The following is a 23,104-nucleotide window of genomic DNA, read 5'->3' on the forward strand; positions in this document are numbered from 1 at the left end:
ATTTTCTTTCTTTAACTTACCATATCATATTAACAACTAAGCAACTGAAAACAATACTGTATACAACTGTAGGAGAGAAGCCAAACGCAGAGTATGGGATCCAATGTATTTAACGTTTCGCCCACCAGGGCTTCTTCAGAAATAATGAACAAATTCACACCAGGCTTAATGACCCCCTTATGGGTCGATAGCCTTAAAAAAGTTCACTATGTTATTTCGGGAGAAGCCCTGCTGGGCGCAACGTTAAATACATTGGATCCCATACTCTGCATTTGGCTTCTCTCCTACAGTGCTGTTGCAGTCGTTGCTGTACCTATATCTCACACTTAGAATGGATTGAAATGGATGAGAAAAATAATCTTAAAATTCACATATATTTAGAGTACATACAACAATTGAAGAATTAAGAAAAAAATATTAAAATGAAACTACAATTTAAAAAACTTAAAAATGGTAAGCAAGGTTATATTTAATACGTGTGTGTGTGTGTACAGGTATAGTATATATATACAGTACTTGCATACGTATATATACTGACATACAGTACAGTATTTAAACATTAAAAATTTTTTTTTTTTATAAAAATTAAACTAAAAAGCATTGATAAATAAACAGTAAACAGCTTGTATTTAATAGTATTCAATAGAAAAAGTTACTTAAAAACACAACAGAATGATATCATGTATCCTAGAGTAGAACCCTCGTGTCGGCCATTTTGAATAGGATCCGACTTACGACTGGTTGGTCGGAACCTATCTAGGTCGTAACTCGGATAGTGGTTGTATATTTGTTTGCAAAACCAAACTGTACAGCAACAAGATAGAATAATACAGAATCTTGGGACACTCCTTTACCTGTTCTGGAGGATGAAGTTCGTTGTAATGTGAAATGTGAGTCACCCCCCGGCAATGCTTACGAACAGCCCTGGCCCCATGAGAAGAATCTCCACGGATAATCTTGTGGCACAAACTGCAAAAGTAGGCCTGGATGCGACGAACATAATCTGTACCTGTAAAATAAATATATATAAAAAACAAATGAATATATATTTCATATCTTGTGACACAGTAAACCTTGGTGTATCAATGTATCTTGCTGTGTTGCCTCTGACCCAGGCAGTGGACAGAAATCAGGGATGACCCTTCATTCACGAGGAGCTAAGAGGAAAGGGTGATGGGTGATGGATGGGAGAGGAATGGGGGCATGCCTTGGCTGGCTACCTCACAAAGAAGGGGGAAGAGGCCCTTGGTATATAGATAGTATCAATAGTGGGCATTGGAAGGTCAGCTGCAAACAGGTGATGAAATCTATGTGTTGACAGCAGCAGCATCTGATACTTTTGGGAGGAAATATAAGTGTTGAGGGCTAGGTGAAAGCAGAAGTGAGGTTAGGAGGGTTGTGGGAGAGGAAGGGGGTCATGGTAGGTCACAAAAGCAACACTGCACTTCATGCAAATTTCACCTATCTTCCGTTCATGTTCTTTGCTTCCAACAACTGTCCATCTACCTGACTCACCTCTACTTTTTTCATTTCCATCCAAAACACCTGTTTATATTCTTTTCAAAATTCTCAAACACCTACCCCATCTCACATATAACCTTCATTTGGTATCCCTCACTTCAATAACAATAACAATTCTTAAAACAAAATCATGAATGGAAAGCAATTAAGCTGTTGAAGAGAAGACAAGTGTTCACAGACTAGTTGCAAAATAGGATGAGAGAAACATTCTAGAGATAGATACATACATATACCAAGGCTTTTTGCCCCTTACAAGGGAGGTAGCCAAAAAGAAAAGGCATAAAATCATTCCCACCAATTCCATCCCTAAATACACTCCACTCCCCTCCACCCTCCCTCCCATCTTAGCACCTCCTGGATGACGGGTCATCCCTGCACCTTGTCCACTGCCCTGGGTCAGAGGCAGTGTCGCAAGGCACAGTACATCCACAGCAAGGACGCTTCATTAAATCAGCGAATCCCCCTCTCTGTTCCCTCATGCATAAAAGGAGAAAACGGGGAGAAATCCCTTCGTGCTGCGTCAGATTTTGCTCACACATACCACCTCACCCCCCATCCCACCACCCATTCTACCTCATACACCACATCATCATCCATATACAACCATTCTCCATTCACCCGTCTTCTGTCCTCTCCCATCCTTCCTCAATAGACATTCCCCTCTTCTCCAAAGCCCCCTTCACCCCATCCATCCACCTCATCCTAGGACGTCCCCTCATGTTCACTCCCTTCACATCTGCCTTCCATACCTCTTTTACTAGTCTTTCTTCACTCATTCTTTCCATGTGTCCAAACCATCCTAATACTCTTTCAGCAACCCAATCTCCCAACTCCCTTTCCACCCGTTCTCCTCCTCACCTCATTTCTCCTTCTATCTAGCCTAGTAACCCCCATCATACTTCTCAGACACCTCATCTCAAACACATTCAAACTCCTTCTCTCTTCCTCTCTTATGTTCCATGTTTCTGCCCCATACAGTGCTGTTGGCACAATCACTCCTTCATACAGTCTCCTCTTAGCATCCATTCCCAAATGTCTATTCTTCATTACACTTTTTAATCCACCAAGGCATTTACTCGCTTCTCTCAATCTACATTCTACCTCCACTCCACCTTTTCCTGCCACATTTGCACCCAATTATCTAAAACTATCCACTTCCTCCAGTCTCCCTTAATGCTCACTTCCAGTCTGCTGCCACTTTCACCCCTTGTACATCTCATCACCTTACTTTTACCCACATTTATCTTCTTACCCACATCTGTATCTAGAGATACAAAGAAAATAGAAGCAAAACATAAGATGAAGGAGACAAAATGGAGGAAGATTATGAGAAAAAAAATTCATAGCAATAAAAACATGTTTGAGGGAAATTAAGAGGAAGAGGAGACAAATCAAGTAAAGAAAAGACAAAAGGTACTGATAGAGAAGTGATAGTGGGAAGATGGACAGTATTTTAGGGAGTTGCTAAATGCTGAAGATACATACATATACCAAGGCTTTTTCCCCCTTACAAGGGAGGTAGCCAAAAAGAAAAAGGCATAAAATCATTACCACCCATTCCATCCGTGAATACACTCCACACCCCTCCACCCTCCCTCCCATCTGAGCACCTCCTGAATGACGGGTCATCCCTGCACCTTGTCCACTGCCCTAGGTCAGAAGCAGTGTCGCAAGACACAGCACATCCACAGCAAGGCTGCTTCATTAAATCGGCGACCCCCCATTGCATAAAAGGAGAGGACGGGGAGAAATCCCTTCGGGCTGCGTCAAATTTTGCTCACACATACTACCTCACCCCCCATCCCCCCGCCCATTCCACCTCATGCAGTCACAACATCATCCATATACAACCATTCTCCATTCACCTCTGTCTTCTGTCCTCTCCCGTCCTTCCTCAACAGACATTCCCCTCTTCCCCAAAACCCCCTTCACCCCATCCATCCACCTCATCCTAGGACGTCCCCTCATGTTCACTCCCTCCACATCTGCCTTCCATACCTCTTTTACTAGTCTTTCTTCACTCATTCATTCCATGTGTCCAAACCATCCTAATATTCTTTCATCAACCCTATCTCCCAGCTCCCTTTCCACCCCTGTTCTCCTCCTCACCTCCTCATTTCTCACTCTGTCTAGCCTAGTAACCCCCATCATACTTCTCAGACACCTCATCTCAAACACATTCAAACTCCTTCTCTCTTCTTCTCTTATGTTCCATGTTTCTGCTCCATACAGTGCTGTTGGCACAATCACTCCTTCATACAGTCTCCTCTTAGCATCTATTCCCAAATGTCTATTCCTCATTACACTCTTTAATCCACCAAGGCATTTACTCGCTTCTCTCAATCTACATTCTACCTCCACTTTCGCTCCACCTTTCCCTGCCACATTTGCACCCAAGTATCTAAGATATGGCGGGAATAGTGGTTGCAGTGGGAGGTGCTAAGAAAATGACAGTGATGGATGAGGAAAATGGAGATGTATTAAGAAAAGATCGGTGTAAACAGATATTAAAATGATGACAGCAGGTAAGGCACCTGGGTTAGATGGGTGTCACGTAGAGTAGAAGGGTGGTACAGTGATGGTGGTCTAGCTGGTGAGGTTGTTTAATGTGTGTCTATGGAAGAGAAGAGTGCCAGAGGATTGGAGGAGTGCCTACATAGTTCTGCTTTCCAAGGGAAAAGGGGACACATGCGAGTGCAATAATTTCAGAGGGATCAGTTTCTCAAGTATAGCTGGGAAGGCTTATGGCAGGGTTTTGAGTGAGAAGATTGGGGATGAACAGAACTGGTGAGGAACAGTGTGGGTTCAGGAAAGATAGGGGTTGCATGGATCAGGTTTTTGTGGTAAGAAGTGATAAAGCTTTAGCAAAGGGCAAGGATATTTTTAGGCCTTTATGGATTTGGAAAAGGCTTATGATGGGATGGACAGGAAGGCACTGTGGGAGGTTTTGCAGATACAAGGGATTGGAGGAAAGGTGTTAAGGGCAGTGGAGAGTTTTTACGAGAGTAAAAATAGACATTTGGGAATGGATGCTAAAAGGAGATTGTATGAAGGAGTGTATGGGGCAGAAACAAGGAACATAAGAGAGGAAGAGGATTTTGAATGGGTTTGAGATGAAGTGCCTGAGAAGCATGATAGGGGTAACTGGACTGGATGGAGTGAGAAACGAGAAGCTGAGGAGTCGAGGACAGGGAGTATGTGGGGGATGGGGGATGATGGAGTACGCGTGATAAAATAATTTGATGCAGCCTGAAGTGATTTCTCCCCATCTTCTCTTTTTCTGTATTAGGGGATGGAGAGGGGGGAGTCACCAATTTAATGAAGTAGCCTTGCTGTGGATGTGTTGTGTCTTGTGACACTGCTTTTGACCCAGGGCAGTGGGCGAGATGCAAGGATGACCTGTCATCCAAGAGAAGCCAAAATAAGAGGGAGGGAGGGGGGTGAATAGGAGTGGAGTATGTGGGGATGGAATGGGTGGGAGTGGATATTATACCTTTGTTTCTTGGGTACCTCCCTTGTACATACATACACCAAAGGCTTCTTCCTCATTTACAAGGGAGGTAGCCAAAAAACAAAGGCATAAAATCCACTCCTGCCCATTCCATCCCCACATACCCAACTCTTATTCAACCCCCTCACTCCCTCTTATCTTGGCTCCTCCTGCATGGCTGGTCATTCCTGCATCTCGTCCACTGCCCTGGGTCAGAAGCAGTGTTGCAAGACACAGCACATCCACAGCAAGGCCACTTCATTAAATCGGTGACCCTCCTCTCCCTCCTCTCGTGCAGAAAAAGAGAGAGGGAGAAATTCCTTCGGTGTGAGTCAAATTATTTTTTTCACACATACTCCCTCACCATCCCATACTCCCCTCACTCCCTTTCGTGCATCACATCTTCATCCATACACAATAATTCCCCGTTCACCCCTATTTTCTGTCTTAAGAACAGACATTCCCTTCTTTCCTAATGTCCCTTTTACCCCATCCATCCACCTCATATTTGTTGCCCCATCAAGTTCACTCCTTCTACCTCTGCATTCTACACCTTTTACTAATTATTCTTTCCATGTGTCCAAACCATCCCAATACTCTCATCAACCCCACCTTCCAATTCCCTTTTCACCACTGTTCTCCTCCTCATCTTGTTTCTCACTCTATCCAATATAGTATCCCCCATCATACTTGTCAGGCACCTCATCTCAAACACAAGGAGGGAACATAAATATGTACCAAAGAAGAAACAAAAAAGGGTTTACATAAAGTGCTGGTATAACAAAAAGTGTAGAAGCCAAAGATTGAGACAAAGCCTGGAAAAGCTGGAAAGACAAAAAAATTACCAAATAGCAAATGTACATCACACAAAGAAATTAATATGTAAAAATATGCAGGGAAGAAAAAATAAACTATAAAAAAAGATATAATGGAAAAATGCAAGGACCAACCTAAACTATTCTACATATATGTAAATGACAAACATGAAATAGTGAAATTGCAAAAAGGAAATAAAGAACATATAGATCATGTAGAAATGGCTGAAACTATGATCAAACATTTTAAATCTGTGTTCATCCAGGGGGTGCTAAGATAAGAGGGAGAGTGGAGGGGGGTGGAGTGTATGCAGGGATGGAATGGGTGGGAATGATTTTATGCCTTTTTCTTTTTGACTACCTCCTTTGTACATACATACATATACCAAGGCTTTTTCCCCCTTACAAGGGAGGTAGCCAAAAAGGAAAAGGCATAAAATCACTACCACCCATTCCATCCCCAAATACACTCCACACCCCCACTCCTCCTCCCATCTTAGCACCTCCTGGATGACGGGTCATCCCTGCACCTTGTCCACTGCCCTGGGTCAGAAGCAGTGTCGCAAGACACAGCACATCCACAGCAAGGCCGCTTCATTAAATCGACGACCCCCCCTTCTCCGTCCCCCCCATTGCATAAAAGGAGAAGACGGGGAGAAATCCCTTTGGGCTGCGTCAAATTTTGCTCACACATACTACCTCACCCCCATCCCACCTCATGCATCACATCATCCATATACAACCATTCTCCATTCATCTCTGTCTTCTGTCCTCTCCCGTCCTTCCGCAACAGACCTTCCCCTCTTCTCCAAAGCCCCCTTCACCCCCTCCATCCACCTCATCCTAGGACGTCCCCGCATCTTCCCTCCCTCCCCATCTGCCTTCCAGACCTCTTTTACTAGTCTTGCTTCACTCATACTTTCCATGTGTCCAACCCATCCTCATACTCTTACATCAACCCTATAGCCCCACTCCCTTTCCACCCCCGTTCTCCTCCTCACCTCATTTCTCACTCTATCTAGCCTAGTAACCCCCATCATACTTATCAGACACCTCATCTCAAACACATTCAAACTCCTCATCTCTTATGTTCCATGTTTCTGCCCCATAGAGTGCTGTTGGCACAATCACTCCTTCATAGTCTCCTCTTAGCATCCATTCCCAAATGTCTATTCCTCATTACACTCTTTAATCCACCAAGGCATTTACTCGCTTCTCTCAATCTACATTCTACCTCCACCTTTTCCTGCCACATTTGCACCCAAGTATCTAAAACTATCCACTTCCTCCAGTCGCTCTCCCTTAATGCTCACTTCCAGTCTACTGCCACTTTCACCCCTTGTACATCTCATCACCTTACTTTTACCCACATTTATCTTTAGCTTTCTTCTGTCACATACTCTCCCAAACTCTGTCACTAACTTCCTCAATCCCTCCTCCGATCCTGCCAAAACCTCAGTGTTGTCAGCAAACAACAGCTGGCTCACCTCCCACTTTTCTCCATTTTCTTTAACCATCTCCAATCCCTGACCCACTACCCTTGCATTTACCTCTCGCACAACCCCATCCATGTATATGTTGAACAGCCAGGGCGACATAACGCATCCTTGACGAAGTCTCACCTTTACCTCGAACCACTCACTCTCTCCATTTCTAATCCTGACACAAGCTCTACTACTCTCATAAAAACTCTTGACAGCTCCTAGAAGCTTTCCTCCTATCCCATATGTCTGCATAACCTCCCTCAGTGCCTTTCTGTCTACCCTACCGTAAGCCTTTTCCAGATCCATAAAAGCCCAAAAAACATCCTTCCCCTTTCCTATAGCTTTCTCACATATCTGTCTTACCACAAAGATCTGATCTACACAACCTCTACCCGTCCTAAAACCACACTGTTCCTCACCAATTACTCCCTCTGTTCCTCTCCTAATCCTCTCAATTAAGATTCTCCCATAAGCCTTCCCAACTACACTCAACAAGCTAATCCCTCTGAAACTACTACATTCACACTTGTCCCCTTTCCCCTTGTAAAGAGGAACTACACAGGCACTCCTCCAGTCCTCCAGCACTCTACCCTCTCTCCAGCAAACATTAAATAACCTCACCAGCCAGTCCATCATCACTGTGCCTCCTTTTTTAGACATTCTGCATTGCATCCATCCAGACCAGGTGCCTTACCTGCTTTCATCATCTTAACAAATGCCTTCACTTCATCCTTCCTTATTTCTCCTCCATTTTCCTAACTCATCACGTTCATTTTCTTAGCATTTCTCACTGCAGCTATCTTTCCCTCCCTATCCTCCTTCACATTTAGCAACTCCGTAAAATATTCTGCCCATCTTTCCCTTACTGCATGCTCTTCCATTATCATCTCTCCATCTGCACCTTTTACCTTTTCTTCTCTACTTGATTCGCCTCCTCTTCCTCTCTTAATTTCTTTCCAAAACATCTTTTTATCACTTTCAAAATTTTCTGTCATACTCTTATCCCATTTCACATCTGCTCTCCTCTTTGCCTCCTTTACTTTTTGCTTTACTTCTCTTTTCTTTTCTTTGTACCTCTCATATGACTGCCTCATCCTATTTTGTAACCATTCTGTGAAAGCTCACTTCTTCTCTTCTACAACCTTGTTTGTTTCCTCATCCCACCATTCACTACCCTTCCTTTTATTTCCTCCTGTCCTTCTTGTTCCACACACCATCCTTGCACACTTTGTGACTCTCTCCTTGAACCATCCCCATTCCTCCTCCACACCTAGCTCTACTCTATCCTTCACTTCCTCCCACTCCTCCTTCAGCTTCTTTTTGTACGCCTTCTCCTTTTCCTTTTCATTCAACGAGTTCACTCTAAGAACCTCCCTACCTTTTGTCCTTTTCCTCTTTCTCCATCTATCCTCCACTCTCAACTTACCTTCCACCAAAAAATGATCTGATATTCCCCCACCCTCTCCCCTTAGCACATGTACATCCTTAACTCTTCCTATCATAATCCTATTTACCACTACATAATCCATTAACGCTCTATCTACCACCCTTCCATCCACCACCCTCTCCCATGTGTACTTATGCTCGACTTTCTTCCGAAACACTGTATTTGCTATCATCAACTCTCTAGACACATTTCCACCATCAACTCTCCACTACGATTCTTTCCTGGAACTCCTTTGTAAGGAGGAAAAAGCCTTGGTATATGTATGTATGTACAATTGAAAGCCCACAAAATTGGGAGGAAGGACAGAAAGATCCCCTGCAATTTAAGAAATAATGGTGACACAGAAAGAAGTAAGGAACCAAATAAAAAACCTTGACATCAGAAAGTAACACGGACCAGATGGAATTGCAAATTGGATATTGAAAGAATGTATAGATTAACTAATAGACAAAATACACAAGATAATTGATTTCTCGCTTAAGGAAAAATACCACAAGATTGGAAAAATGCAAATATTGTACCAATATACAAAGGAGGGGACAAAGAAAATCCAACTATAGACCGGTCTCCCTTACAAGTACAATAGCAAAAACATGCAAAAAAGTTATAAAATGGATTAAACATTTGGAGAAAATACTAAATCCAAAACAATTTGGATTTCGACGTGGAAGATCATGTGCCACAAACTTGATATACTTTTACTTGAGGCTAATAGAAATCATTTATAACAGGGACGGATGGGCAGATTGTGCCTTCTTAGATTTACAAAAAGCATTGACAAAGTACCACACAAAAAGCTACTATGAAAAATTGAAACAATAGGTGGAATACAAGGAAAGTCTGGAAATAGAGTCAGAAGTGTGAAGTGAATTTCAACATCAAGAAATGTAGTATAATGGAATTTGGAAAAAGCAAAAACAGAATATTGGGACAATATAAAATTGGTACAAAGGAAGTTAAAAAAGTCAACTTGGAAAGGGACCTAGGAGTAACTATCACCAATGACATGGCACTAGACAAACATATCAACAAATTAGTGAGAGAAACTTTCAATTTATTAAGATCAATGAAAGTGGTCTTTGATTACATGGATGAAGTAATGGTAAAGAAAATATTAGTTACATTGACAAGACCAAAATTGGAGTATGCTGTGACACTATGGACACCTAGTACTATAAAGAACAAAGAAATTAGAAAGAATTCAAAAAGCAATGACAAAGATGGCACCAACACTCTCCAAATTGACATACAAAGATTGAACAAACTCGAACTAAAACCCTGGAACAGAGAAGAGAAAGAGGAGACCTACTAAAAATTTACAGAATTATGAAAGGGATGGAAGTCCTTCATAGAGATGACTTAAAGTGGGATAGGAGAAAAACAAGATAAAAAAATAAAACTGAAAAAGGATAGTTACGGAGGAGATCTGAAAAAGAATAGCTTCCCATACATAGTGATAGATATCTGGAACAAACTAAATGTGGAAACAGAGTCCAAAAACTATACAAGAATTTAAGATCAAACTGGATGCTGAAAGATACAAAGGCGGGTCACTACAAGCATAGCTCTCTTCCTATAAAATACCACTAGGTAAATAAATTCAAACTCATCTCTTCCTCTCTGATGTTCCATATTTCTGCCCCATACAGTGCTGTCGGCACAACCATTCCTTCATACAATCTCCTCTTGGCATCCATTTCCAAATGTCTATTTCTCATTACACTTTTTATTTTCCCAAGACATTTACTTGCTTCTTTCAATCTACATTCTACCTCCACCTCCACTCCTCCCTTTCCTGCCACTTCCTCCAGTCTCTCTCCCTTAATACTCACTTCCAGTCTGCTGCCACTTTCTCCCCTTGTACATCTCATCACCTTACTTTTACCCACATTTATCTTTAACTTCTTTCACACACCTTCCCAAATTCTGTCACTAACTTCCTTAATCCCTCCTCTGATCCTGCCATAAGTAGTGTCATCAGTAAACAACAACCTCCCTTGTAAGGGGGGAAAAAGCCTTTGGTATATGTATTTAGTAGAGGCCGAAGGGATTTGCCCTAGTCTTTTCTTTTTCTGCACAAGGGGACAGAGAAGTGTGAGCGTATGTGTATTTACCTAGTTGTATTATACAGGAAGGGGAGCTATGCTCGTGGTGATCTGTTTTTGTATTTTGCAAGATCAAGTTTGTTCTTAAATTTTTGTATTGTGTTTGCACACATTATTTCTTTATCCGATTTGGTCCATATATCTATCACTCTGTGTGGGAAGCTGTTCTTTTTCAGGTCTCTTCTGTAGTTATCCTTTTTGAGTTTCATTACATGTCCTCTTGTTTTTCCTCTGTCCTGCTTTAATAAATCCTCTCTATCAAGGCATTCTTTTCCTTTCATAATTTTGTAGATGTGTGTGTGCGTGTGTATTTACCTAGTTGTATTTTACGGGACGAGAGCTATGCTCGTTGTGACCCAATTTCGTATCTTTCCGCATCCAGTTTATTCTTAAAATTGTGTATAGTTTTGGCATTCACCGTTTCTGTGTGTGTGTGTGTATTTACCTAGTTGTATTTTATGGGACGAGAGCTATGCTCGTAGAGTGTGTGTGTTTACCTAGTTGTATTTTATGGGACAAGAGCTATGCTCGTAGAGTGAATGTGTGTGTGTGTGTGTGTGTGTGTGTGTGTGTGTGTGTGTGTGTGTGTGTGTGTGTGTGTGTGTGTGTGCGCGCGTGCGTGTCGCCATTTAAATGAAGTAGCCTTCTTGTAGATGCTCGGAGTCTTGCAACACGGCTTCTGACCCTGAGCAGTGGGCGAGATGCCGGGATGACCCTTTATCCAGGAGGCGCCAAGGGGGTTGCATTGGAGTGGAATATGTGGGGATGGAATGGATGGGAGTGGATTTTGTGCCTTTGTGTTTTGGCTACCTCCCTTGTATATACATACATATACTAAGGGTTTTTTTTTTCTTATATGGGAGGTAGCCAAAAAACAAATGCATAAAAACGAATCCCACCCATTCCATCCCTAACATATTTCACTCCCCTTCACCCTCTTATCTTGGGACCTCCTGGATGACAGGTCATTCCTGCATCTCACCCACTGCCCTGGGTCAGAAGCAGTGTTGCAAGACACAGCACATCCACAGCAAGGCTGCTTCATTAAATTGGCGACCCCCTCTATCTGTCCCCTCAAGCAAAAAAGGAGAAGACTGGGAGAAATCCCTTTGGGTTGTGTCAATTAAACTTGTACACATACTCCCACACCCCCATCCTCTACCCACTCCACCTCATGCATTACAGCATCATCCATACACAACCATTCATCATTCAACCCTATCTTCTGTCTTCTCCTGTCCTTATTCAACAGACATTCCTCTTTCCCAATGCCCCTTTTACCCCATCCATTCATCTCATCCTAGGTCGACCCCCAAGGCATTTATTAGCTTCTCTCAATCTACATTCTATCTCCACTCCTCCCTTTCCTGCCATATTCACACCCAAGTATCCAAAACTATTCACTTCCTCCAGTCTCTCTCCCTTAATACTCACTTCCAGTCTGCTGCCACTTTCTCCACTTGTACGTCTAATCACCTTACTATTACCCACATTTATCTTCCACTTTCTTTTTTCGCAAACCTTCCCAAACTCTGTCATTAACTTTCTCAATCCCTCCTCTGATCCTGCTACAAGTGCAGTGTTGTCAGCAAATAACTAGCTTATCTCCCGCTTTTCTTCATTTTCTTTAACTATTTTCAATCCCTGACTCACTACCCTTGCATTTACCTCTCTCATCACCCCATCCATGTATAAGTTGAACGGCCTGGGCAACATAACACATCCCTGACGAAGTTCCACCTTTACCTCAATCCACTCTCTCCATTTCTAATCCTGACACATGCTCTACTACTCTTGTAAAAACTCTTGACAGCTCCTAGAAGCTTTCCTCCTATCCCATATATCTGCAAAACCTTCCACAGTGCCTTCCTGTCTACCCTGTCATAAGCTTTTTCCAGATCCATAAAAGCCCAAGATACATCCTTAACTTTTCCTATAGCTTTCTCACACATCTCTCTTACCACAAAAATCTGATCAATGTAACCCCTACCTGTTCTAAACCCACATTGTTCCTCACCAATTACTCCCTCTGTTCCTCTCCTAATCCTCTCAATCAAGACCCTCCCATAAGCCTTCCCAACTACACTTCACAAGCGGATCCCTCTGAAACTACTACACTCACACTTGTCCCCTTTTCCCTTGTAAAGTGGAACTATACAGGCACTCCTCCAGCACTTTACCCTCTCTTAAGCAAACATTAAATAACCTCACCAGCCCGTCCACCATCACTGTACCTCCTTTTTTTCAGACATTCTACATGATATCCATCCAACCCAGGTGCCTTACCTGCTCTCATCATCTTAACAACTGCCTTCACTTCATCTTTCCTTATTTCTCCTTCATTTTCTTCGCTCATCACAGCTAACTTTCCCTCCCTATACTTCTTCATATTTAGCAACTCCCTAAAATACTCTGCCCACCTTCCTCTTACTGCCTTCTCTTCCATTATCATCTCTCCATCTGCACCTTTTACCTTTTCTTCTCTACTTGATTTGCCTCCTCTTCCTCTCAATTTCTTTCCAAAACATTTTTATATTACTTTCAATATTTTCTATCATACTCTTCCTCCATTTCACATCTGCTCTCCTCTTTGCCTCCTTTATCTTCTGCTTTACTTCTCTTCTCTTTTCTTTGTACCTCTCATACGATTCGCTCGTCCTATTTTGTCACCAATCTGTGAAAGCTTGCTTCTTCTCTTCTAAAACCTTCTTTGCTTCCTCATCCCACCATTCACTACTATTCCTTCTATTTCCTCCCATCCTCCTTGCTCCACACACCATCTTTGCACACCTTGTGACTCCAGACTTGAACCATCCACATTCCTCCTCCACTAGTTCTACTCTATCCTTCACTCCCTCCCACTCCTTTCTCTGCTTCTTGTACTCCTTCTCCTTTTCTTTTACTCCTCCTTTTCTTTCTCATTTAAGCAGTTCACTCTAAGCACCTACCTACCTTTTGTCCTTTTCCTCTTTCTCCATCTATCCTCCACTCTCAACTTACCTTCCACCAGAAAATGATCTGATATTTCCCCACTCTCTCCCCTTAGAACATGTACATCCTTAACTCTTCCTACTATACTCATAGTTACAACTATATAGTCCATTAATGCTCTATCTAGCACCCTTCTATCCACCACCCTCTCCCATGTGTACTTATGCTTGACTTTCTTCTTAAACACTGTATTTGCTATCATCAACTCTAGACACATCTCCACCATCAACTCTCCACTACAATTTTTTCTGGAACTCCACACTTCCTAACCACACCATCTATTGGTTCATTTCCTACCCTAGTATTAAGGTCTCCCAATACCACTACATTGACATTTATCCCTAATCCCTCTATGCACTTATTTAAATCCATCCAAAAAGCCCCCTTATCCTTTACACTCTTCTCACTACCAGGTCCACATGCACTTACAAAAACCCACATCTCCTTTCCCAGTTTCACCTTCATCCACATTAACCTTAAAGAAACCTCCTTCCACTCCACTACAAACTCTTCACTTACTAGTATAGCCACCCCTTCTCCCTCATCCTATCTTCACTCCCGAGAACCTCACAACTAAACTCCCAAACTCACACTTGCCCCTCCCTCTCAACTTGGTTTCACTAAATGCCAACACATCCATCTTTCTTCTCACAAACATACTGCCTATCTCTTCCCTTTCACTCTCATCTGTACCACATCAATGCACATTTCCTCCCTTGTAAGGTGGAAGAAGGCTTTGGTATATGTATTTAGTAGAGCCTGTGTTAGAATTAGAAATTGAAAGAGTGAGTGGTTTGAGGTAAAGGTTGGACTATGTCAGGGATGTGTCATGTTGCCATGGCTGTTCAATAAGTACATGGATGGGGTACTGCAGGAGGTAAATGCAAGGGTAATGGGCAGGGGATTAGAGATGGTTAGAGGAAAATGAGACAAGAAAGTAAGCCAGTTGTTGTTTGCCGACAACACTGCTTGTGGCAGGATCACAGGAGGAATTAAGGGAGTGACAGAGTTTGGGAAGGGATGCAGGAGGAGAAAGTTGAAGGTAAATATGGGTAAAAGTAAGAGGAGATGTACAAGGCGAGAGGATGATAGTAAATTGGAAGAGTCGTAAAGGAGAGAGGCTCAAGGGAGTGGATAGTTTTAGATATTTGGGATCACATGTGGGAAGAAAGGGAGTGGAGGCAGAGGTAGATTGTAGAATATGCAAAATGGGGGATTAAAAAGTGTAACGAGTAATAGACACTTGGAAATGGATGCTAAGTGGAGATAGTATGAAGGGGTAATTATGCTGACAGCACTGTATGGAGCAAAAGCATGTAACATAAGAGCGAAAGAAGTCAAATGTGTTTGAGATACAATGTCTGAGAAGTATGATAGGGGTTGCAAGGTTGGATAGAATGAGAAATGAGGAGGCGAGTAGGAGAGTGGGGGTGGAAAAGGAGATGGGAGATAGGGTCAATGAAAGATTATATTTGCATGCAGCCTGAAGTGATTTCTCCCTGTATTTAGCTTTCCTGCAAGAGGGGACAGAGAGTGTGTGTGTGTGGGGGGGGGTGTCACCAATTAAATGAAGTGGCCTTGTTGTGGATGTGCTGTGTCTTGCTGCATTGCTTCTGACCAAGGGCTATGGGCAATATGCAGAGATGACCAGTCATCCAAGAGGAGCCACGATGAGAGGGAGGGAGGGATGGTGGATGGGGGTGGAATGAGTGGGGGTGGAATGAGTGGGGATGAAATGAGTGGATGTGGAATCATATCTTTTGATTTAGGCTACCTCCCTGGTAAGGGAGAAAGAGTGCTTAATATATACATGAATGGAAAACCTTAAATGTGTATAACAATCAAGAAGAGTGGCTTCCAGCTGTACCTAGTGGTTGTTGGTCTTCTTCCTCTTCCTCCTCATCATCTTCCAGTTGAAGCTTCTCCCAAGCCAGTCCAACATCTCCATGCTTTCTTGGTGCCCCCTCTACTTCCTCATCACCACCTGCTAAGTCTTCTTCCGCAATTTCAGTTACATCTAAACCTCCTGTTATTTCTTCATGTTCAGAGCCCACCTCATCATCTACAAATAAAGTATATAAATTAACACATTACACATAATACACCCTTTATAAACTTTATGGCATCATATTTCTCAAATTGTGCAGTACACTAAAACTCCTACACATCTGGAATGACAAATCTATTTCTAGTCTTTATAATACTAGAATTTGTTAGTACCATCTTCCCCGACAGAATCCAGGGTCATAAAATTACGAAGATCCAACTCCTCTTCCTCACTGTCGTGTTTTTTATCTTTATCCTCTTGACTTCCATCTTTATCTAGCATTGCTGTGAGGGCCTAAGAAAAAAATAAAAAAGATGCTTATCATACCATGTCGGAGACGGGGAAAGACTCTGTAACAAGATACATTGTTATCTTTGGTACCCTCGCTTCCCGGCTCACAAGACATTCCATGTGCAGCCAAAGCTCTCTTCATCCAACCCAACCACTTTATTCTTGGTCTTCCTCTCACGTTGATGTTATCCACTTGTTTTACATTCATTTGCCAGCCTTCCCTCATCCATTCATTCCATGTGCCCAAACCACCTCAGCATCCTTTGATCTAAACTAACCAACAGCCCTTTCCCTAACCCAGTTCTCCATCCTAAGATATTTAGATTAATATCACAGAATCTCCTTCTCAGGGAGTTATGATGGCGTCTTCTTATATCAAAAGTAACAAAATGAAAATATATACATACAGTGGGGGACAAAAACTTAGGTGCCAGAGTAAATAATAAATTTCCTCAAATAACCTACATTATCAGGTACTTATGAGCTCTCTTGTACTTTGTTGGACACCCCTTTTTCTTGATACATTCCTGGAAACGTTTATGGACAGATGCCGCAAGATTTTGAAGCCACACAGTCTCCATATTCCTCCAGTTTGGGGGTTGATGAAGTGTCGAATTCATGTAACTTATCTTTCACGGGTGCCCAGAGATTCTCAATTGTGTTTAAATCAGGCAAATTACCTGGCCAATCTTTTATATACACCATATCACAGAATGCAAACCATTTCTTAATGAGTTTAGCAGTGTGGCATGGTGCACCAACCTGCATGAGACATTTGTTTTACACAAAATAAAACGGTCCTCCAAATGATCATTAAGTAGCTCAAAATATCGGTCTGCATTCAGTTACATTTTTGGTGGTATCATTAATGATCCCACACCATGGTAGCCAAAAGCACCCCAAACCATCAATGAATCAGGATGTTTAACAGTACCGTGTGTTAATTTTGGGTCCAAAGGATCACTGCCAAGACAATGGCACACTTTGCCAAGATGGTTTCCAGTAACGGTGAAAGTGGCTTCATCACTCCACAACACGTTTCTCCACTTCTCTACATCCCACTGTAAATATTTGTGGTAAAATGCGACCCTTTTCTTGCGAGCACTGTGGTGTTAGACTTGCAGATCATCATGCAGGCAGTGGCGTACTGCTCTCACAAACGCACGATCAAGTAATTTAGGGTTCTTTTCCTTCAACTGTGGTGCTCTTATATATGGACTAGCATCTACCAGTCTTCTCAGTACCTTCAGAGTACAAGGAGTCGTCTTCCTGGGCCTCCCTGTGGGCTTGTTCTGTGATGGCGGATCAGCTCCACCAGCATCACGAGTTTTCTTGGCCCACCACTGCACACTATGCAGTGGAAAAATGTGTTGTGGAGTGATGAAGCCACTTTCACTGTTACTGGAAACAGTCTTGGCAAAGTGTACCATCGTCCTGGCAGTGATCCTTTGGACTCAAAATTCACACACAGTACTGTAAAACATTCTTATTCATTGATGGTTTGGGGTGTTTTTGGCTACCATGGTGTGGGATCATTAGTGATACCACCAAAAATATAACTCTGAATGCAGACCAATATTTTGAGCTACTTAATGATCATTTGGAGGACTGTTTTATTCAGTGTAATACAGATGTCTTTATGCAGGTTGGTGCACCATGCCATGCTGCTAAACTCATTAAATAATGGTTTGCATTCTGTGGTATGGTGTATATAAAATATTGGCTAGGTAATTTGCCTGATTTAAACATAATTGAGAATCTCTAGGCACTCATGAAAAATAAGTTACATAAAAGCGACACTTCATCAACCCCCATACTAGATGTAGCCATCAAGGCTACTTGGACGAATATGGAGCCTGTGTGGCTTCAAAATCTTGCAGCATCTGTCCCTAAACATTTCCAAGAATGTATCAAGAGAAAGGGGTGTCCAACAAAGTACTAGAGAGCTCATAAGTACCTGATAATTTAAGTTATTTGAGGAAATTTATTATTTTTACTCTGGCACCCAAGTTTTTGTCCCCCACTGTACATAAATATACCAAGGGCTTTTCCCCCTTACAAGGGAGATAGCCAAAGTCAAAAGGAATTCCACTTCCACCCATTTCATCCTCACTCATTCCACCCACCCTCTCTGCAGAAAAGGAGATGACAAGGAGAAATCCCTTCAGGCTGCATTAAAATATCATTCATGCACCCCTGTCTCCCACTCACTCCCTTTCATGCATAAAAAGCATCATTACTACAAAATCATTTCCTACTCACCCCTATCTTCTGTCTTTCCTTTCCCTTTCTCAACAGACATTTCCCCCTTTCCTAATGCCCCTTTTACCCCATACATCTCATCCTTGGTCACCTAATGTTCACTCCCTCTACTGCTGCCTTCCACACCTCTTTTACTAATCTTTCTTCACTCATTCTTTCCACATGTCTACACCATCCCATTACTTTTTCTTCAACCCCAACTCCTTTTTCACACCCACTCTCCTCCTCGTTTCTCACTCTATCCAGCCTAGTAACCCCTACCATACTTCTCAGGCATTTCATCTCAAATATATTTAAACTCTTCTTCTATTATGTTCCATGTTTCTGCCCCCATACAGTTGGCACAATCACCCCTTCATATAATCTCCTCTTAGCATCCATTCCCAAATGTATTTCTCCTTACACTTTTTAATCCCTCAAGGAATTTACTTGCTTCTATCAATTTACATTCTACCTCCAGCTTCACTCCTCTAGCACTTCCTACAGTCTCTCTCCCTTAACCCATTAAACTCCGATGACAAGATTCTTGTCATTTGGTCAAATAAAACAAAAAATCATAAAACACCAAAATGTTTGATCAAACACCAGAAAAATATGACGTCAGTCCTTGCATGAAGCGATGACTGACGTCATATTTTTCTGGTGTTTGATCAAACATTTTGGTGTTTTATGATTTTTTGTTTTATTTGACCAAATGACAAGAATCTTGTCATCGGAGTTTAATGGGTTAATACTCACTTCCAATTTGCTTCCATCCTCTCCCCTTGTATATCTCATCACCTCACTTTTAACCATATTTATCTTCCATTTCCTTCTTTCACACACCTACCCAAACTGTTACTAAATTCCTTAATACCTCCTCTGATTCTGCCACAAGCACAGTGTTGTCAGCAAACAATAACTGGCTTATCTCCCACTTTTCTCCATTTTCTTTAACAATCTCCAATCTTGGGCCCATTACCCTTGCATTTACCTCTAACACCACCCAATCCATGTATAAATTGAACAGCCAAGGTGACAACACATCCCTGGCTAAGTCCCACCTTTACCTCAAACCACTCACGCTTTCCATTTCTAATTCTAATATAGGCTCTACTCTTATAAAACCTCTTGACTGCTCTTAATAGTGCAGTGATAAATGACAATCATTAAGCATATCCCATAAGAAGTAGGCCATGTGGTACTGGTAGGGGTAATGGTGGTTCAGACTGGGCTGAAAAAACAAAACTACCCCGATTCAACCTAATCCCACTTCACTCCAGATATTGCAACACAGCAAAACACATATAGGTTAGTAGAATGGGAATTTCTTTTGCATGCAATTCTAATGCAAATTCTTTAAGGTTTAGATGTTTAGACAAAACTAGTTAAAAATATTCAAATCTGGTGCAAAAAGCAACACTGGGGATTTGGCTTAAGTGCTATAAGCTGCAAGAGGTACTCACACTCACCCTCAAATGTTTGATTGAGGCCATATGATGCTCATACACCATTCGTGTCGGGAAAGTGATACGGCACACTAAACACCTTGGATGCAAGTAGTGTTTCTGAATCTATCATGTAGGAGAATTAAAAGAAAATTAATGCTCAATTCAAAATATGCATTTACTTCCCACTTTTATGATCATCAAAATATATATTTACTTCTCTATTCAAATTATATATTTACTTCCTACTCTAATCATCATGTACCACATAATACACTACTGACCCTATGTAGTTTGCTTCGATTGTGTACAAGACTATTATCCTCCATAGGCATGTTCTTGAAGGCTAACTTACACATGTTGCAGAACCTGCAAAATATTCACCACAATAAACACTGCTCATTTCAGATTGTACACAAATTATGAATTTCCAAAGTTCAAATAAACAAAAGTAGTATATCCCTCACCTTCTGACTGCATTCTTGAACTCCTCAGGTTTCTCTTCTTCATATTTTGCTTCAATATCCTTCTGTTCCTGCCTCTGTTGAACTCTGATTTTTCGAAGTACTAGAGAGTGCTTCCGAGCTAGACTGTTCAACTGACTCTTGTGAGCCTCACTTGCTAAATGATACTTGTATTCCTAAAAAAGAATGTTGTACATCAATATTCTACAGAAAAACACACAAGAAAATGTGCCACATGTGTCTACCTGTATTACCATGAACTAACCTTGAAGGTAATTGAACGTTGCTTTGGGCAATGTGGGCATCGCAGTTCTACGTATGCCCTGTACATGCCACCTCCTACATGGACATGCCCTTCGCTGTTGACAGCTCTCTCACCATCTGCACGTATTGTCACCTGTACACCACTGGGTTTACCACCACTTCCCTCTGCAACTCCAGACAAATCCTTGCCCTCTTCATCTTCATTGGAAACCTGCTTCTCATCGTTGTTAGGATCTTCCACATCTCTTCTTGGCTTATCCCTTCCATCCAACTCTTCTGGTCTGTCAACACAGGCTTAAATTACACAAGCCTAGAGACAAATCTGGGAAATTTTTCTAGACCTAATGTTATTGGACTACTGTTTTATATGCACTCAATTAACAACAGAAATTACCAACTCCAACACCTCTTCCCAATACTTCAATGTATACACCATGCTTACCTTGTTATATGCTCATGAAAGTGTTCCCTTTATTCACAATGTTATAACTTCAAAGAAAATACTGACATTCTAAAGCATTTTGATGAAATTACTTTTTCAGCACATTCTAACATGGTCTGATTGCTGTTGGGATAAGGAAGCTTTATAAAGGACAATATGTCGCCACATTTCCAGTAGAAACACAGGTTACAATAGTGCACTTGACAGACTAGATCTTCCTGCACTTAACTGGCACACTGGGTCTTCATTGTAAAGTTTTCATCATTCAGTAACTACAGATTGTAGCTCTGTACTTCTCTGTTCTTGTTCATAACATGCATCAAATCACAGTAAAATTGCCACTGAATTTCAAACAGTTTCAGATCAGTTTTCTACTTACATAGGTTCTTGGATTCTTCACCATAATAATGTCAAAACTGTTTTGTGTGGCATGTGTTCATGTTGCAATACGGAGTGTGCACAATGGTGCACCCCATTAGCTCAAACATCAAAAACAACAATTCCAGCAGCCAAATACATGATGTCAAATCTACTTTGAATAGCCATTGCTGTATAGAGCTTTACCTCTGCCTCTTATTGCTTGCTCCAGGATGGTCGTGAGGTGAAGATCTTCTTTTTGATGGGCCCACATACTTGTGGTAGTTGGACCTGGGGCGCATGGATCCCATGGGGGGCTTGCCATCCCTCTCATAACGGGGGCGCCCACGCCCCCTTTCTTCCTCACGGTAGGACCGCCCCCCTTCATATCGAGGCTGCTGGTAGTATGGTCTGCGATCATCCCCAAAGTGGCGTCGTTGTTGCTCTCTTGGGTGGTAGTCCTCCTGAGGGGGTAATGATAACAACACTGCACCTCAGCCACCTTTCTACACCTTGGCTTCACTCTTTATGTGCTGGTGGTGGTAGACAACTTGAGGGGAAAAGTTTAGTATGGCTTACTAAAGTTAGAACAATTAAGTCATTCAATATGCCAACACAAAGCAAAAATTCTTCCACATAATAGAAAAGTGACCCCAAGTCTAGGGCCAGCTTCCTCATCAAAGCTCATGAACCCCTTTCTGGAGTCATGGACTAGTGTGGCAGTTATGCACCACATGGACATGCCCTGCCCTATGGTTAGGTCAGCAGGGCAGCAATTAGCTGGAAAATTCCTCTGGGTTAAGGACCACCACAGTATTTCCCTTCAGACAATTTGCGACAACATTTTCCATTCCCTATTGGAGGACCAATTTTTTTTTTTTTTTTTTTTTTTTTTTTTTTTTTTTTTTGTTCAATAAATAAATCTATAAACAATATAGACATGTGCAAACATAAAAACACACACACATAAACAAACAAATACACACTCACAGGCAATGGGTATTTGGGGATAAATACAAACTGGGTTGTATGGAGTAATTGTATCCACAGTCATGTATGGAGCAGACACGTATGGGAGGCAGAGTGGAAGGGAAGTATAGTACATGCTGAAAATGTACAAGATAGGAAGTAGTCTGTTGAGGGTGGACAAAAGTTTTTTGGCGAGTAATAGAGCTTGTCTGCAGGTAAGGAATGGAGAAAATGTGAAGGTGGGGCTGTGCCAGGTATGTCTAATGTCACTATGATTATTCAAAATTAATGTGGATGGGGTGGTGTGGATGGTAAACAAATGTGCAGGATAAAGGTTTGGAGAAAGTAAGCTAAAGTAGAAAGACGTGGGAGAAGAGCCAGTTGTCTGTGGATAACACTGAGCTCGTCCTTGAGCTGGAGAATAAACTGAAGTCATTGCTGGAGGAGTTTGGGAGGGTATGTGAGGGGAGTAAGCTAAAAGTAAATGCGAGCTATAGTATGGTAATGAGGTGTACAAAAAGTGTGGGTGGTGGTGAGCTGAAGATGAGTTCAAAGAACAAGAGGCTAGTGGAAGAGGGGAAGTTTAAGTATTTAGGACCATATGTAGTGTGGAATGGAGGAGCGAGTCCAAAGGTGAAATAGAGTAAAAGAACCATGAGAAATATGTATTTGAGGATAAGCATAAGACTGGCCAAGAGAGTCATTGTACCTTCAATCTGAGCAGACTT

General features: G+C 41.9%; 1 protein-coding gene across 6 annotated transcripts in view; it reads right to left on the reverse strand.

The window, feature by feature from the left end:
• The window catches only part of LOC143028152 (uncharacterized), a 72,461-nt gene that overhangs the window by 13,154 nt on the left and 36,203 nt on the right, over nt 1-23,104 (reverse strand). For 4 of the 6 annotated variants that reach the window (XM_076189841.1, XM_076189839.1, XM_076189840.1 and 1 more), the window contains 8 exons: nt 21,615-21,871; nt 20,610-20,889; nt 20,348-20,520; nt 20,165-20,249; nt 19,899-20,006; nt 16,074-16,194; nt 15,721-15,915; nt 855-1,009 (listed from right to left, as the gene is read on the reverse strand). In XM_076189841.1, coding sequence (XP_076045956.1) covers nt 855-1,009; nt 15,721-15,915; nt 16,074-16,194; nt 19,899-20,006; nt 20,165-20,249; nt 20,348-20,520; nt 20,610-20,889; nt 21,615-21,871 — 1,374 coding nt within the window. The remainder of the gene's footprint in view (nt 1-854; nt 1,010-15,720; nt 15,916-16,073; nt 16,195-19,898; nt 20,007-20,164; nt 20,250-20,347; nt 20,521-20,609; nt 20,890-21,614; nt 21,872-23,104) is intronic. The other 2 variants (XM_076189843.1, XM_076189844.1) reach the window with 2 other exon arrangements.

Source organism: Oratosquilla oratoria, chromosome 9 (genome assembly GCF_046742065.1).
Source record: "Oratosquilla oratoria isolate Oo_2021 chromosome 9, ASM4674206v1, whole genome shotgun sequence".
Lineage (NCBI taxonomy): Eukaryota > Metazoa > Arthropoda > Malacostraca > Stomatopoda > Squillidae > Oratosquilla > Oratosquilla oratoria.